Genomic DNA, 17,387 nt, shown 5'->3' with positions numbered 1-17,387 from the left:
TAACTACAGAAACAGGCTGTCCAGACACCCCAAAATGTAGCTAGATTAATATGATTTATTTTGCTGATGTAGGAGGATTAAGCTGTTCAGACACAATGCAATAATTAGTGACTTCCCCAGATCTGCTGAGTCCACCCCAGCAGCTGTACTTGGGCATTCTGAATGACCAACTGCCGCACATCTGTAAACTGAATAAAGCTCACATATGCAAATACAAAAAAGTTTCTGCCAACCTCCCCTACCTAATGTTTTTAAAATACCTTTCAACAATCATGCCAGCAAAACATGCTCCTTCCAAAGCTCACAAAAAACAAGACATGCAAGAGCACAAGTTTTACAAAAGCACACAATATGAAAATCTTAACAAATACCGAAACAATCACAGAAACCTGTGCTTCACCAACTAGCCATGATATTAAGAGACAAAAGATTTCCAGAAGCACAGCTAACCACCTTGTGATTACAGCCTAAGGACACCATTCTCACAAAAGGAAACAACAGTGTTGTCAGGTGTGCAAAGTGATTCTTTCCTCCTGAGAAGCAGGAGGAACCTGTAAGTTCAACTGGTGTTAAAGTGCAAAAGACACTCAAAGAAAAAATACACTTCTGAACAAAGAAAAAACTCATCATACTTTGCACCTCTTTAAGAAAAAAATCCCTTTAACAAGTTGGTTCATTAATAAAAGTGCAATTAAGTACCACATCATTAAAGGAACAGGAATGAAAACAGTAAATTCTCATTAAGAGACAATGCTAAGGTATCTATCTCATTAAAAAAAAAAAAATCAACACTTTCTCCCCTCACTCCTGGTTATATATAATCTCTTAGGAACTTGGTACTTACTAACATAGGGTTGCTCCTGAAGTTTAAGAAACTGGTTTTTTTGTGAGCTAAAAAGCTAGAATTTGTTCCCATATTTCTAAGAAAAAGTGCTACTTATTGTGAACAAACAGCAATGAGAACAGAAAAACATTTAGGGAAAACTACTACTCATTTCAATATCACAAACAAGACATAAGCATGGGGAAAGTGACAAATTCTGCATTCTCTCAATAACAGACTCTCTTTCTGTTAACATTGTAAGCTGGAATAGAGAAACTTCAATCACTGTGGCAAGCAGGCAGCTCATGAATAGGCTTGCTAAAATCAACAAGACTATTCGTATGAACAAATGCTCAAAATGACTATGAGACTTCTTATATATCCTTTGTAATGTTAAAATCAGCAGGACTACTGTGGTTTGCAAGTGCTCTCCCACATGCACTAAGAGCTGAAGGCAAGAGGCGTGCTCATGCAGTTAAAGACTGAATCAGTCCTCTGTTTTCAGATAAAAATATTACAACACATTCTAACAACAGAAATAATGGATTCGCAGATACCAGGCTTTACCTAACTATAACTAAGGCCTGAAGTTAGATTCTGATGTGCATTGCTCGAGTAAAATACTACTTTTACTGTCGGAACGGTTATTGGTTAACTATGTATGCAATTCTGCTTGAAGACCAGGAGATTTCAAACCACATTCAAAAAGTATAGAACCAGGATGGTAATACATAAAGGATCTGTGAGAAAGGAAGCACTAGAACTAGCAGCAAGGTGGGGTTGCCTGCATGGTCAGCCCTTCATTTGAATGCAAATGTAATTTTGGGGCAGGCAGTTATCTGTGACATCAGGCAGGACCTTAGTAAACTGTTACCACCAGCACCTGGTAAAACCATTGTTAATCATGTGTAGTAAAGGGACATCAGGGCTAGCATGAGTCATTTATAGAGCCAGTCAGGGCTAGAAAAGACAGAGAAAGAAAGAGGAGGGGAAGAGAGATCAAACAAACCCTGCGAGGAGCAGGATGTCCCAGCAAGACAAAGCCAGGCTGTGAGCATCATGTATGTGAGTTACCTTTTGGATAAAGAAACCAGCATGTATCCAGGACCTGCAAGGTGCAGCAACAACAACCTGCCAGTGCAAAACTTCGCATCTGCTCCCCCCTACTCAGACTACATGGGATACCACCATGTGCCAGCCCTGGACAACCACGGACAGCCTGCGGGAACCTGGGGATCCCACTATGGCCCACAGAGGGAGGACTGGAACGCTTATGGCCCAGGACCTTCCAGCACGGTGGCTGCTGCACAGATCAATGGCTCGCCTCCTGGGCAGGTCTCCTACAGTTCTGCTGATTACAGCTCCCTCCATCCTGCTGGATCCGGGGGGTTACCTCCTGTAGATACAATTAATGCACAGCAAATCTCTCCCAACAGCCAAAGGCACAGCTCTTATGAATGGATGAGGAAAACAGTACAATCCACTTCTACAGGTATGAGGGCAGAGAGGCTATGCTGAGATGCTATTTCTCTGTTTTGGGTGGTTGGTTTTGTGCTGAGTTGTTGTTGTTGCCGCCAGGTACCGTGTTTTGAGGAAAGCATACATTTTTAACAACAACAAAAAAAAGATCCTAATTGCTCTGAAAAATTCTCTTGCTAGCAGTTAAATATTGGTTCTATATTTGGATGTTGTTTTTGATCAGCTCATGATTTCTTATTTCTTTCTTGACGTTTACCGATGAAACAAATGAAGAGCAGTGTCCTTTGACAGTGAAGTATTTTCACTTAGGATATGTTAAAAAAGTGACATCAAATAATTGCTTTTAATAGTGGTCCTATAGATTTAAAGGAGGAAGCATGTCTGTAGAAAGAAATCACGATGAAAGTATCATATTTCTCCACCATCTATATTGTTTGTTTTCCTCAACTTCTAGAGCAGATATGAAAAGTTCAAGTAAAATACATATAGTATTGGGGTTGGAAAGAAACCTTTGTATTAGATACAACCTCTTAAACCTCAGAACACTGAAATGAAGTGTCTGCAAGATGAGAGGCTTTAAAAACAGGACCAAAAAGAAAGAAAAGGCTTGCCACACTTTGTAGCAGCAGTTCTCAGAACATGCAGAAATATAAAGATCTATGGTAACACAATCAGTTAATATTATGATGGGTCAACCTCTGATGCGTATGAGTGGATGAGTTAAAGAAAAAAAGCTTCAGTCACATTTAACAAGTAAAAATAAGTCATGAAGCCCGAGGAAAAGATTTTGGTTGTGGGAAGCAGTACAAAAAATATATAACTATTAAACCTACTTAAAACAATTCTGTTCCTTGTATCAACAGAAAAAATAATAATCAAACAAGGAAGGAGAGAAGGAAAGGAGCAAGAGGGGAAACTGCCTGAAAAGAACACAATCCGCTATAAAGTAGCTGATCCTCTGAGGTCCTGAGCAGCTTTTACATGCACAGACATCAGTAGGAAATAAGGATGCTCAGTACCTCCCCTTAAGAGATGCTCACAGGATTTTAGTGTTACATCTCAGGAAGGTTCCTTTCCTTTCAGCCCTTCTTCCCTCCCAGCTCTGTTCCACACATGCCTGCAAATGATGGTTTTCAAAGACAGTACTGAATCAATCTCTGAGAGGGAAGCAATTAATTTAAAAACATGCCCTGCAAAAATGAAAGCAACTAAACAGAAAAATTGTCTATATTAAAATAATGCATCTAATGTGTGTGGACAGACTGAGCCATACTTACTCCTGCTGAATACAACTTTAGCTCATAGGGAGTCCATAGAGGACAACCGAACAATCAGAGTACGTTGTTACTCTGGGTGAGTAAAAATTGTGGCAAATATAACAAATATAGGTTGTGGGGTGTTTGTTGTTTTTTTTAGTATCCATGTCTACCTATATCTAGTTGCTCTTCATTGAATGCTACCTAAGGAAAGATAAGAGGGGGACCAATCTCGCAAAGACAGTTTACTTTTGAGTAGTCCTTATTTATACAATGACATTTCTCCTCACAAACCCTATAATTTACAGATGGCAGCATACTTGCTCAAAAAACACTACTTCTCATCTCATCTTTACCTACCTGCCTCTTGTTCCTGTGGATTTAAACTGCAGCTTTACCCCCTTCTGTCTCTTTGGAAAAAAACATTAGGAATTTCTGCAAGAGCAGAGGAATTACTTCTGTTGTTTATTAGCTATTTTTCTTCTCTGTGAAACAGATATGAACTGTGATTCTTAAAGATGGAAAAAATGAGGTTTAGATTTACCTGAAGTCACAAAAAAATTATAGAAATAACATTTATTATTTGTTCATTACTTGTTGCAATATACTAGTCATCAATAATATGATTTCACTATGGGAACAATTATTATTAATGCAAGTAATTTTTGCAAGATGTTCCTGAACATCTTCAAGAAACACTCCTGTAATCGTATCCCTTTAGGATCAGGAGAGATTCCTTCCATGGGTTTACTTACATTGGGTAGTCTGACTTGTAGCAGCTACAGAAACAGGGCCCAGAATCAATGACATTTCCATCTCCAGGGGTTTCACGGTTAGCTTCTCTTACTGGTGCTTTGTGGCCTCACAACCTGACAAATGACAAACAAAACACTTGACTGAAATTTCTGTCACTGCCTCATATCCTATGGATCTTTTCACATTATTGTTTAAACAATTTACACGGAACAAAAGAAGAATGATTTCAAGTTAAATCTTACTGTATGTAACTTTAAAAACATCAAATATAAAAGCATGTCTTTACCTAGTATTAAGTAAAGCTCATGAGATTATGCTACTTAAAACCACTGGAAGATCTCAGTATTTAATGCAAGACTGTCATGCTGACTTAGCAGCGCTGGAATGCATTTCCCACAGAAAACACCTAATCAGGCTTTCATCCACCATTCCCTTTGGTTGGAGAATGTCTGAACATCCCTCTGCAGCTTTGGAACTGGAGGGAGTAGGACTTGATCCTAAATACAATGCACATAGGATCCAATGCCTGGTCACTGAATTCCTGAGGGTGTTCAGGATACAAGAGAAAGCAAGTGCGTTTTCACTCAGAAGGCTCGAAGGAGGAAACACTGGCTATTTAGTATTTTCATTCAATAGCACCAGTGGAAAAAGACCCTTCTTTAACCCTTACACTGCCCATCTCCCTTCCTAAACTACCATTGTGAAAGAGCAAGCAAAGCCAAGGCAACTAGCAATTGCAACAGAGGAAAGAACAAAGCCACAGCAACTAGGGATCTGAGATGGCAATTCACGTACACACAAAGCATAATTACAGGCAAATTCTTTGATGGACAGTACAATAAATCCATCTTTGACCAAGTTACAAATCTACTTCTATTGATTTCAGTATTTTTACAGAGGTATGCAACCCTGCATATAGGAGGAGACTTTACTTTTAGCCTTTGTAAGGAAATAACATACACCTGCATAAAACCATGCCCAAAATAAGATTGAATAGGTAAGCACCAAGCAGTTTCAGCAACAGTGAGAAGTAGCTCACAAATCTGAAAGTACATCTTCAGATCTAAACCTATATTACCATTAAGGAGAGAGGGAGCAAGTACAGAAACAGAGGGAAACTAGTTATGAGCAGAGACTTCTCCTGTACATGACACCACCCCAGTCATTGCTCAATAAAAGTTTACTCTGACAATTTTTCTGATTATGATGACAGGTGCTGACAGCATCATTACCCAATGCACTGTAAATCTAGAAGGAGGAAGAAGTTATATCCCCTCAAATCTAAGAAAGAGAAACAAGCCTCTTAAGAAGCTATTCCTGCAAAATTTTGAATTTCTAAAGAACACACCCCTAGGAAAAAAATAAAAAGTAAAATCAGTTAATTGCTTGCTTCTTAGTATATACAGTGATGGGCAATGGGATTTTTCCTGACCTTGCCACTTAGACATCTGCCTACGTTTTTGGCCACTTGTTCCCTTCTGCCAAACAAAATGCACCCAGAGCAGTGTGACCAATCATCATTTAAAGGTGACAAAAATGATTCTGCTTTGGGTTCAATTATTTCTGTATGACAGAGATGAATAGTTTACACTAACAAAGTGAAGGACAGAATTTGGCAAGAGCTTTATTACAGAATACCAGAATGTACTCCAAATTGAAACTATTAAAACTTTAAATAGGAGTCAACAGCATAGAGGGGAAAATCCTGCCAGTCCATTGACAGGTTCTGATTCTATGATACTACTTTGTCCTTTTCTCCATGAGTCATCTGAATACGTACAACAAGAAATTATGATCAAGACCCGTCAGAAAATACAAACACAGAATTTCACCATGCTTCACAAACCTTCATGCATCCACCTTCACAATAGTCCCCCTCATCTCACTAAGACTTGCAGGAGGAAGACGATTACTCACACTATACAGAATCAGACCCATGTAACATTTTCTAATAGAATGGCAGTGTGTATTTTTAAATTAAACTCTACAGAACTTCATGTGCAACACACTGTCCTTCTTCAAGACTCATTTAAATTACTTTTGTTTCACAAATTCAATGAAGTCAGTGAAATTTCCCTAGGGTGAATATGGCCCTTTCATTTCCTAACTTTTAAAGTGCGTGAATATTTGCAAATAGTCTCCCCCTCGAAAAAGAAAAAAGAAAAAACCAACACACACTCTGGGGCCTGAGCTCCTGTGGTCCTTACCTTCATTACAATTGCAAAAACTAACACTAATCTCTCTCTTAATACTGAGCCAACCTAAAGACGTAGAAGTGAACAGAGCATATCTTCATGCCAGAAAACTGTTTTACATTTTGAGCTGACTTGCGCTGACCTCCCGCTATCCAGTACAGACATTAACTCCCTCTGAAACAATATTAAACTATTGAAATTATGATTCTTTGTAGGTTAATCTGACACTGTTCTGTACTACAGCATTTCCTGTCTAAATTAGGTAGCTGGTGGATTTTAGGAACAATGTCAATTTTGGAAGATGAAGGATTTTCCTGAACAGTTAAGAGACAAGGCACTGAAAAAGGGGCCAGGGCTAGTTCTCATGCTAATTTATTTTACTTTGTAAACTAGTTGTGAGGTCTGATGGTGGCTTTTTTTTCCTCCTTTCCTGGCCTACATTGTCTTCAGTTTTGAGGCCTATCTGTCATATTGAGGCAACAGACCCTTTTAACACTTCTCTTTGCTTTGATATGCAGTCTTGTCTCTTCCTTCTCCCTTTTTTCTTCAGGAGTTATATTGCCGGAAAGGGTGATGATTTTCACAGCAAATAAAGAGGCCTTCTCCTAGCTTTATTGTCTTCAGAAGAAATACTCTGTGAATTTTATGGCCAATGGGAAAGCTGTTCCCTTCCCCCAACTCAGAACTTGGCCAGTCACAAAAATTGCTGAAGTGGGTGTGATAGAACAGGATTGTTAGAAAACTTTACATGAGATAGTTTAAGCCTGAAATGTCTTATTTCTCCTTATTCCAAAGGCAGTCTTAAACAGTCACCATGGGTAAAATTGTTTTTTTTTTTTTGTTTTGTGTTTTTTGTTGTTGTTGTTTTTTGACAAAATTCACTTTTCTTAAATAGTTCAAAAGCCGAAAATCTGCTTCTCTAGCACAGAGGCAGTCATACTGCAAAGGCAGTTACTTCAAAGCTCCTTATTTTTTCTTCCACTGAACTACCACTAAACCCTCCAACCACTTGCAGCTCCATGGTATGACTGGCCACGACAACACTTTCCTAATAAAACTGATAATATATTGCTGATTAAAATGACAACCTGTCATTAATAAAAGATTAAGACCATAGAAAGTTAAATGTTGTTCACTCACCTGAGTAAAATACGCAGGATCTGACTAAAGGATTGGATTAAAACATTAGCATTTATCATTGGATCATTAAATTCAGTCATCATCTACTAAACAAGTCTGAGAAGTGAAAAATATCCTTCTGCTGTCTCTGGGGTGAATCCATTAGTTCTACCTCAGATTTTACTCAGGTAATACTAAAATAACATGCATTGCTGTAAATAAAACCAGTAGGTAGTCTGCAAGATTCATGGCAGAATGCACTACCGTGGATCTGTTCTATCTAACAGATGAAATTCAGAGGCTAAAGTCCTAAACTGTTTAGCAATAGGTTTTTAGTGCTGTTGTTTGTTAACCTTGGAAAATAAATAAAAATGTATTTTGCCTTTGAAATCAAATGACATATGCAGAGTAATTCCAACCCAGCATCCAGGAAAGGCATGTGGAAGTCTCTCGTTGACATCAGGACCTTACCCATGTCTCGCTAGGAGTAAAACACGGCGCTGCCAAAACTAGAAGTACCTTCTCAGAAGACCTCAGATTTCTCAGGCTGTTGTTGACTTTTAGGAAGAAAGTGTTCTCCTTTTCCCTTTCCATTTTTAAAAATTACTTTGTTACCTTACTTTAAAGAAATAAACTAGGTGCAAAAGCTCCTAATCTTCCCTCAAAAAGGAAGAAGAAATTATAATTTCTACTACAAAATAAACAGAAAGGTAACTCATACAACAATGAAAGATTTTATGGAAGTTCTGTTTTCCGCATACATTTAATTTCTTCAGTTTAAGAAAAAAAAAACAACCTTTACTACTCAAATAAGGGCTTAAGCACTTAAAATCAGAAATAGGAAGGTATATCTCAAAGTTTACCACCTTGTTTTGGCAACAGAAAAGCTTCTGATATTTGTCTATGGCTTCTGAATGAGAATAGAGCTGAAGATAAGATCACCTTGTTGCTCCTTTGTATACTCCATCTTAACAACACAAAGGAGACTAAGGAAACATTTTAAATATTTTGTCCCACAGAATGACCCCAAACTTTCATTTGAAGAGGAAAATCTTAACCAAAAACCAGACTAGAGAGATCAAAAGCTTAAAAAATTTCAAATAAAGCATTAAAGCACCACAGGTGACCATATGTTAAACAAACAATTTACACTTCGAATGAGTGAAAACAAATGTCCTACTATTTATGTGGACTGCACTAAACTGCTGTTCTTCAGGGACTTTAAAATTCTTACCATAATATTGCAAAATTAGCAGCACTTTTCACTTGATTAGCAGGGTAAACATAATTGGGCTAATTCTGCTTTTCACTACAGTTCTGCCATGGCAGAAATGCTACTGAAATGAGAGTGTCTAACCTAGCCAAGCACAGCAGAACCTTCACAGGGAAGTTAACAGATTTGGGTGAAGTGTTTCTGGCTGCACGGAAGGAGTAGAAACCCTGGCAAAAGCAAGCAAGAAACACAAAAAGGCACAATTTATTTTTCCTCCTGAAACATTCCAACTAAGCACACCGATGACCTCAGGACAGTTTAGAAATGCCCGTATCATTGTAAACTCACTATTAATACATAGTGCTTTCCCAGGGTTGAACAGCACGGAGTGCGGAAGCTAAAGGACCAAATTCTGATGTAGACCATGTTCTACAAGCCCAGGAAGAGTCCTAGAGAAAGCCTGTCCCATAGGGTGATCCGGTTATTGTCCACAACCAGAGGTATAACAATATTTGTTTACAGCACTGCAGTGCCCAGGATTTCCAATGCTATACAGCGCACACAGCTCTGCATCCAGGATCAATACAAACCATACAGAAAGGATCTGTACCTGAAGAACTTCGTAACATAAATAGTACCAGAGTGAGCCAAAAATTCTTACAAGTAACAAAGTACTGGTTGTCAAATGCTGGAAGAGAAAGGAGTGACATGGTTAAGTCATTACCATGTGGTGTACACATGTAGATAACAAGTGGAAGGTAATGTTAACTTTATACATGTTCAGCTATGAAAACAATGAGACTTTATTCCTCCTTGGGCATGCGGGGGAAAAACATTAACTCATGAAACAAAATCATGAATTAAGGGATAAAGTACTTCCAGATTCTGCTACACTGTTGTAGACTGAATTCTGATCTCTGGGTGCTACTTAAACTTCAAAAGCAAGGGAAGCTGGAAGGATGGGCTGGGCAGAAATCAGGCCTTTGATACTGCTGATACCTGAAACCTCCAGCTATTCTCTCCTGCAGGGGGGAAGCTGGTTGCTCTGTGGTGGCATGCCATAGTGACCTACTCAGAGACTGAAATTTTACCAACGCCTGTCTGAAAATCTATTTCAGTGATCTCCATTCAAAATTAATTACTGTTATTATGAGTGAAAGTGTTATGAATCTGAGTCTGAGATTTTTATTTTTTTTGGAAAAGTTGGGCATGCATACTTTTTTTCAGAAAAAAAAAACAAACCTCTAAGACAATAATAAAGTGCTGTTGTATGAAGCTAGGCTACATCTGCAGCACTACCAGGCTGTTACAGGCAGCAAGCCACAAGATGCCTCCAGTTCTGTGCACGATCTGAGAGAACCTGGCTCCAATGGTGTTGTTCTCACCTACTGGGCAGGGAGATTCACAAACTGCAGTACTGCTGTGGAACACACTGCCAAAACTACCAACTACAAATACATTCCCTGTCCCAATTCACTGAGGAAATATTTACATCTGAAGAACTGTCCAGATGAATATAGACAGACAAGAAAGCAGAAAACGAACCAGCAAGACACTATTAGCAAACCCTGTAACGTTGGTCTTAGCACAAAAATGATCTGATCTTTCCAAAATGTAGGAAGACCTCAAAGCAGGGCTCAGGGGCCTTGGTTTTAAGCAGTTGTTGATCTCCAATATTTTGATTGCCTAAAATGAGTATTAACAATAGAGAAGAGGTGAGTGAGAAAGAAAGCATCAGCAGCCTCTCTCATTCGCAATTCTGTTTCACTACTGCCAACATCTTCTGTCCCTACTAATTACCCTGTATGGAATCGATAAGTTTCAGCTACTTGCATCCATGTTCACTGGCTCACATCATTTGCTGTTGCCTTTTAATGACCCAGATATTGCTGAGCCATGTCTGCTTCAGTCAGCTGTACCCACATCTGAAGCGATGCAGCGCTGCTGCTTGCAAAAGAACAGATGCTGCCGTTCTAGCCTTGTTGAATGTCCTTTGTTAAAATAACTGCTTTCCTTTCATCTTTTTTTTTTTTTAATTAGCTGTCATCTGAAAATCTCTATTACTATTCCTTGAACTATTATCAAGTTGTGGATAGATAGTGCTAGATTTGAAGGAAAAACATAGCCACCAAACTGCACTAACAACCACAATATCAAATGAGTATTTCTAGCAACTGGAACTGAGGAAGTTTGGAAGCTCTCAGCATTTTCTATGCAGTTAAATATCCTCCACATTTCTCTCTAAATCAGGTGGCAGTTTATCAGCTTTAAGAACAGAGAAACAGAGCAATTCAACACTATGCAGGAAGCCTGCATCAGAGTTAGGAACAGATCCCAGGTTTCCTGGCTCCTCATTCCTAACAAGAACACCTTCCCTTTCCCGAATGTTAACCCAAGGATAGTAAAGAATATGAGCACCAGTTTACCATCTATTTACTAAGGAGCAAACCCAAAATCTGGTGGTATGAACCTCGTGCTGTAAATCACGACTAAGTCCGCTACAGTCAAGGGAGTCACTTGGGGTAAGTGCATAGTCTAAAATACCCACAAACGTTACCAAATGCAAAGTCAGATATTTTATGTTACTGAAGTTAAAAAATTCTAGCTTGAAGCAATGTGTTCTTCTTTCAAAACAGGTAAAACAAGAACAAGAGAGAAGTACCGAGTGGTTTACACTGATCATCAGAGATTAGAATTAGAGAAGGAATTTCATTACAACAGATACATTACAATCAGGAGGAAGTCTGAACTTGCTGCAAACCTAAGACTTTCCGAGAGACAGGTAGAGTATGGATCACCCATTCAGAGTTTCCTTTACATTTATTATTGCTGATGAGGAGATAACCACACCGGTAAAGAACACAGAAATGCTAATGCCTCTAATAACCAACATGACCGGGTTCCCTTTGCAGTTAAGGAACTCAAACTATCCTGCTGAATGGCCTGCCGGCTTGCTTTCTACTCTTTTCTAATGATCCCATCAGATCTAGCTCAGCTCACATGATGACAGCAGAGAGCCGTGCAACAACACAAACACGAACACCAGTCCAACAGCCTTGTTCTGAGAAAATATCAACAGAATGCTGCCCGGAGGTCTTGGTTCGGCTGAGGCAGTGGTAGGAGGGTGAAAGTTTGCAAAACTTCCAAGCAGAAGTCCTGGTTCTGCTGAAGTCAATGGGAACTCTAACTGATTTCAACAAGGTCAGCCTTAGCAGGGGTGCAGCTACAAAATATAAGTGATGAATTCACTTATGTTCAGGACACTGAAGGTGTTTGTCTCCTTCGCTACCTCCAAACTTTCGTTAATAATTTCCTGCACTCTTGCTGCTCCTTTCCTCCCTATTTCCTCCCATCCCTTCCAAATTCCCCTTGCATTCCCACAACTTAAAACAATCCTTCCAGGCCAAAAGATAAATACAATTTGCTCTGGAGCCATTCAGTGCCATGTTCTTCACTCAAGCAGTTGCAGTGCGTGTGCCACCTCCTGTGAGAGCAAAGCAGGAACCTGGCCCCTGGCTCATGCAAACCAAGATAAGGTACCAAGCTAGATCTTCCACAAAGACACTCGTAAAATGAGCTGAGCATGTGTTCTGTCCCATTTGACTGGGGAGTTTCTTGATGCCGTACACTGAAGGAAGCAGTGATCTGCAAAATTAAAAGCTTTATTAGAGGATCTCCATGAACAGATTTCGGGGAAGAATATGCTCATTTGTTGGCCTATTCGCAACATGAATAACTAACACCACACCATTTTCCTCAGTCAGTTATTATTCAGTACCATTCATTGAAGATTATGCCTGAGTCACCATTGTTTTAAGGGCTCTGTTGAGCAGGGACAATTCAAAATCCACCTAGTTGTAGCACCGTGCATCCTTCTTGCACTTGTCTTGCACACCACACACACACTGGAAAAGCTTACAGTAATGGAGAAGCAAATACTTTGTAAATACTTCTCGATTTGTTGTTGAATGCAAGTATATATTGAAAATTGCAATTATTTCAACTGGGTATAAAGAACATACTATTTGTTTTCTGGCTGGCTGCTTAAATCTTAATAATGACTTCATTATTAAGACTGAATTTAAAAATGAAGACCCTCTTCTGTATGCAGCCAACAATATTTACTTGAAACTTCCCCGAGGGGTGATAATTCCTGATAAACCTTTTGTTAGCAGATTAGAAGTGGTGATACAAAAAAGCACAACACATTTTTTGTCATGTAGCAGGGCTTGTTTGGCATGTTAGCAGGGTAACATGGCAAAAGTTTTTGCAATATTTGCTCTTCATCATCAATATTTCATAAATCAAATTAATTCCACTGCATAAAGACTGCATCTCTGAAGTCACTCTTGAAAATTTAAGATTAAGGAGGAAATATCTCATCTATACTCCCACTACTCATCTTTCGCACAAAATTAAACTCCATTGGATGAATATGGCTGAACACACACTGTCCTATCCCAAGTTGCACTGCACTGAATCTAAAACCTGAAACACTGTCTAAAAAAGCTTTTTTTTTGTCCCTGACTATGCCAAAAATCCCATCCAGGACATTGAAGAGATTATCTCAAGACAGAAGGACAAAGAAAAATGCTTAAACAAGAAAGGAAAAATGTGATATCTAGTACCAAATAAGTGGTATAATGAAGGATTTCTAAAATAGAAAGGATACAGAAATAAAGAGATGGTGAGGAGAAGAAGAGAGAAAATTAGACTTCAAGGGGAAGGGTTACTTACACAACAACTGAACAGTGGAAAAAATACTGAAAGAAAGGAGAGCAACAGGTAAAGAACAACTCAGATGCAATTGATCATGTTGGCTTTTAGTCTAACATTACAGATTTGTATTTACCTGTGTTTGGTAATTGGTATTCAACATTGAAATGCCTACTAAAACATCTCTCTGCAGCACTGCTGCAGGTCTGCACCCCTAGTTTAAAAACAAATCAGAATAAAACTCTAAATTTAAAGCAGATAACGCTGAACACAGAGGGTAATTCTGAATCAGATGTTAGTTTGGGTTTTAGGTTGTTTCATCTTTTCATGCATTCTGGCAAACGATGGGCAAAGCACAAAAAGCATAAAAATTACCACAGCACAATACCAATGCAGGATATTGGAGAGTATTCGAGCCAGGTTTAACAGAACATCATTTGTTACTGAAGTGATATTCCAGAAACTACGACAAAAAAATGAACTGACAAGTGTTTGAAACGATAGCCTTGGACTTAAGGAACCTGAGTTCAAATTTTTACAATTTTAACGTCCATCTTAAATCTTCACGTTCAGCTGGAAAATGGGAATAATAATGGCTCAAGAATAAGCACATCAAGATTCCTTAAGATGTTTTGCGGGACTTCACCACTAGGTTTCTTTTAGTAACCACAGATATTACCACTTCTTACTGTTTTACCCACTTTCTGATCATCGCCTAGTTATCCTTTGCTAAGCAGCTAGAAAGGAAAAGAAAACAAATCAGTATTTCTCAGCAAACCACAGATTTGGGGGAGGGGGATTATGCAACATACTGACAAAAGTGCTTCCTTTGTCATCTGAACAGCAAAAGAAAAAACAACATGTCTGAATGTGATAGCTTGACCCATTATGCAGACTACATATAACATGGAGCCATTTCCAAGGATAAATAGTAGGCACACGCTTGTTTAAACTCAGCGCTGGGAATTCATGCCCAAAGACATTTCAGTTGCCACAGAACAGTCAGTCTTTCACACCTGAACAAATTCTGCTGTATTACTTGTCAGCTTCATCTCATATCCTCACTTGTTCCGTCCTAATCAAAAAACATGAAACTCTTCGACAGCTGCTTCATCTCTTCCCAAAGATCGCATTTCTGTGACAGAGCAGTAACTATGATATAAAGTTACGGACTGTGTGGGAAACAGCAGCAGATTCTGGCTCCGTCTACACAGGCAATAAAAGGCACTTAGCTGTTAAGGCACCACTTCCATAACACTTTGAAATAACGTGTACCCATGGTGACATTCTGCTCAGAAGTTTATTTCCATTGGCTTACACAGTGGAACAAAGGAATTAATGTTCAGCATCCAAGCAGGAAAGCTTTTGTGCCTCAGTGCACAGGCCAATAACAAGTTTTGAGTTGCTCTGGCTTAGGACGTACAGTTTTCAATGTAAAGATACTCTCAGATTCTTTTGGCCGTAACTGTGATGCATGAGATTTTGTTCTATTAGATTTTGTACCCAAAAAAAAAAATCAAAGCTCATTCCATTAAGAAATACCTCCTAAGAATAACACTAAAAAATTGTTTATCAAGCTAAACAACTTATTACCAGATAGGAAAGATTACCTGTGTGAAAAAAGCAAACAGCTCTGTTGTCTCCGTTTGCTACTGCCTTTCTCACTGGTCCTCATGCAGTTGATTTCCCTCTTATGCCCCTTGAGTCTATACACAAAGGACCACATTGCAGTCCATTAGCAATTGAAAAAAAATTTCCTGTGCTTCTCTGCAGGTGAAAATCTGGTTCCAGAATCGCAGAGCCAAAGAAAGAAAATTAATGAAGAAGAAAATGACTCATTTTGACGGCAGCAATCTTGGCTCTATGCAGAGTGACTCTGGCTCAGTGAGCCCAATGCCAGCTCCTGACCAACAGACTCATTCAGAAATGTCCAGTTCTTTATTTCCACCTCCGCCTCCTCCACCTCCGCTTCCAATGAGTGGCTTGCAGCACAGCGGGAACCTGCAGCAGGTAGTGGCCTCTCAGTAAGGCTGCCTGAAGAGCTACTGCTTAACTAACGCTATAAACTACCAGTACACAGAGCACTATGGTATGAAAGAGAGAGGACATCTGGTGCTGTTTTGCAGGAGTCCCCAGCATGACAGTTCTGTGCACGTAAACTTCAAGTTCAGTAAATCAAGAGTCACTTGCCAGGTCTGCAGGATAGTGCGAGTTCCCAAAGGCAATGGAGCTGTTGTGTGCCAGGAGTCCCAGCTGCAGAGAGCCTCTGCGAGAGGATGCCGTGCTGCCCGTGGCACAAGGCAAGCCTCCCTCCAGCCACGCAGCAGGTGGGTAGGCACTGGGAGGGAAGAGAGCTGAGGACTAGGCATGGCCATCTGTTACCTTATGCTGCAGACAAAAAAAAGGCACAAACCAGACCTCAAGCAATATGACATTGCTGGGGCATTAACGGTGGCTTAATGCCAAGTGCTCTGTGCCTCGCCCCTCGGCAAGGAGTATATTCCTTCTCCTTCAATCTTCACACAGGTTCCAGGTGCCAGTCTCACTTTCTTGGACTCTACATGTGGATCTTGATAAGCGGAAACCTGTCTTAAATGTTTTGAGCCACTTGATAGAAAGCCTGGGTTGTGGTGGCTACACTCAACTGTGTTTTAAGTGCAAAAGTCAAGGAGGAGCTTTTGGAAATTTTTTGGTTTTGAGAGGTATGATTTCCAATGCTCCATATGCTGGTATAAACATGCACTCAGTCTTACCATAAACGTTTCAAAAACATTCTGGAAATGTGAATCTTGCCCTGAGTTCATTTTTGTTAGAACAAAAATCAGGTTGAACTCATTTTGTATCCTAAACAAATAGTAAAGGGGGGGGGGGAAATCCTCTTTTAAATACCTACAATTTTAAAGAGTGATTTCATTTTATTAGACAGCATAACCCATGGATAGAGATGCAATAATTGCGCTCAACTAATTTTACATTTGGACTGCTTTTCAGAACTCTTGTGACATTAAAAAACGCTGAAAAGCTACATTAACAGAAGGTAAAGCAAAAATATTTTACCTGAATACAAGCTCTTGCCAATTTCTAAGTGGCACCTAATACTCAGCTCCTAAACCGTCATCTGAGGATCAAAATAGGACATCTCAATTCCCAAAGTGATGATCTTCTCTATAATACGCAGAATGTGGAAGATAATCACTACTTAAAAATAATCCAGATACCTACTTCCTGAGTTGACTACCAATTGCAAGTTCGTATCTTTTGGCTCCAAAGGGAACATCTTTACAGCACCCAGGTAATTTGGAAACTCATACTGCCCTTTGTCAAAAGGGATTCAGAAATTTAGGATGCTTACCCTCACAAATTTCCAGCAAGGTGTCCTACTAAATATCTCCAACACTGTTGCAAATAAGACTTAGAAGCATTAAGTCATTTAGGCACTACATTCTTTTTGTTTTTGTGTTGTTGTTTTTTTCTTAATTATAACAAATAGTACTATTAGATCATCAAAATGTTCGTAATGTAAAATTACTTTGTATATACAGAACATTAAAATAAATGACTTTTTTCAAAAATCTTTTTCCAACGTGATATCAGCTACTGTAGCAAGTGAACATGAAGATTTTCATGAACACTGTTACTGAATTGTAATATCAAGTTTAAAAGCAGGATTGCAGTAAAAATGCTTAGAAAAAGTAGAGAATGGCAAAACCAGGATGGTTCAGGGAGCTGGCAGTTTTCACTGTTTCTTGGTTTTACTTACCATTTTCTGGTTGTGAGAAGGGTAGCATGAAGTAAGAGTAAACTTAAAATGGATGCACATCTACACTGTA

The 17,387-nt window shown here is 39.1% G+C and overlaps 1 protein-coding gene across 1 annotated transcript; it reads left to right on the top strand.

Annotated features, from left to right (window-relative positions):
• Positions 1–728: 728 nt before the first annotated feature.
• Positions 729–15,585, top strand: LOC106038555 (homeobox protein CDX-1-like). The gene is made up of 3 exons (XM_013185128.3): positions 729–2,315; positions 11,478–11,623; positions 15,331–15,585. The coding sequence occupies exons 1-3, from the start codon at positions 1,883–1,885 to the stop codon at positions 15,583–15,585; spliced, it is 834 nt and encodes a 277-aa protein (XP_013040582.1). The 5' UTR covers positions 729–1,882.
• Positions 15,586–17,387: the final 1,802 nt, after the last annotated feature.

The sequence above is a fragment of the Anser cygnoides genome, chromosome 13 (genome assembly GCF_040182565.1).
Source record: "Anser cygnoides isolate HZ-2024a breed goose chromosome 13, Taihu_goose_T2T_genome, whole genome shotgun sequence".
NCBI lineage: Eukaryota > Metazoa > Chordata > Aves > Anseriformes > Anatidae > Anser > Anser cygnoides.
The sequence above is the reverse complement of the archived record's forward strand: the minus strand, read 5'-3'. Positions and strand labels throughout refer to the sequence as shown.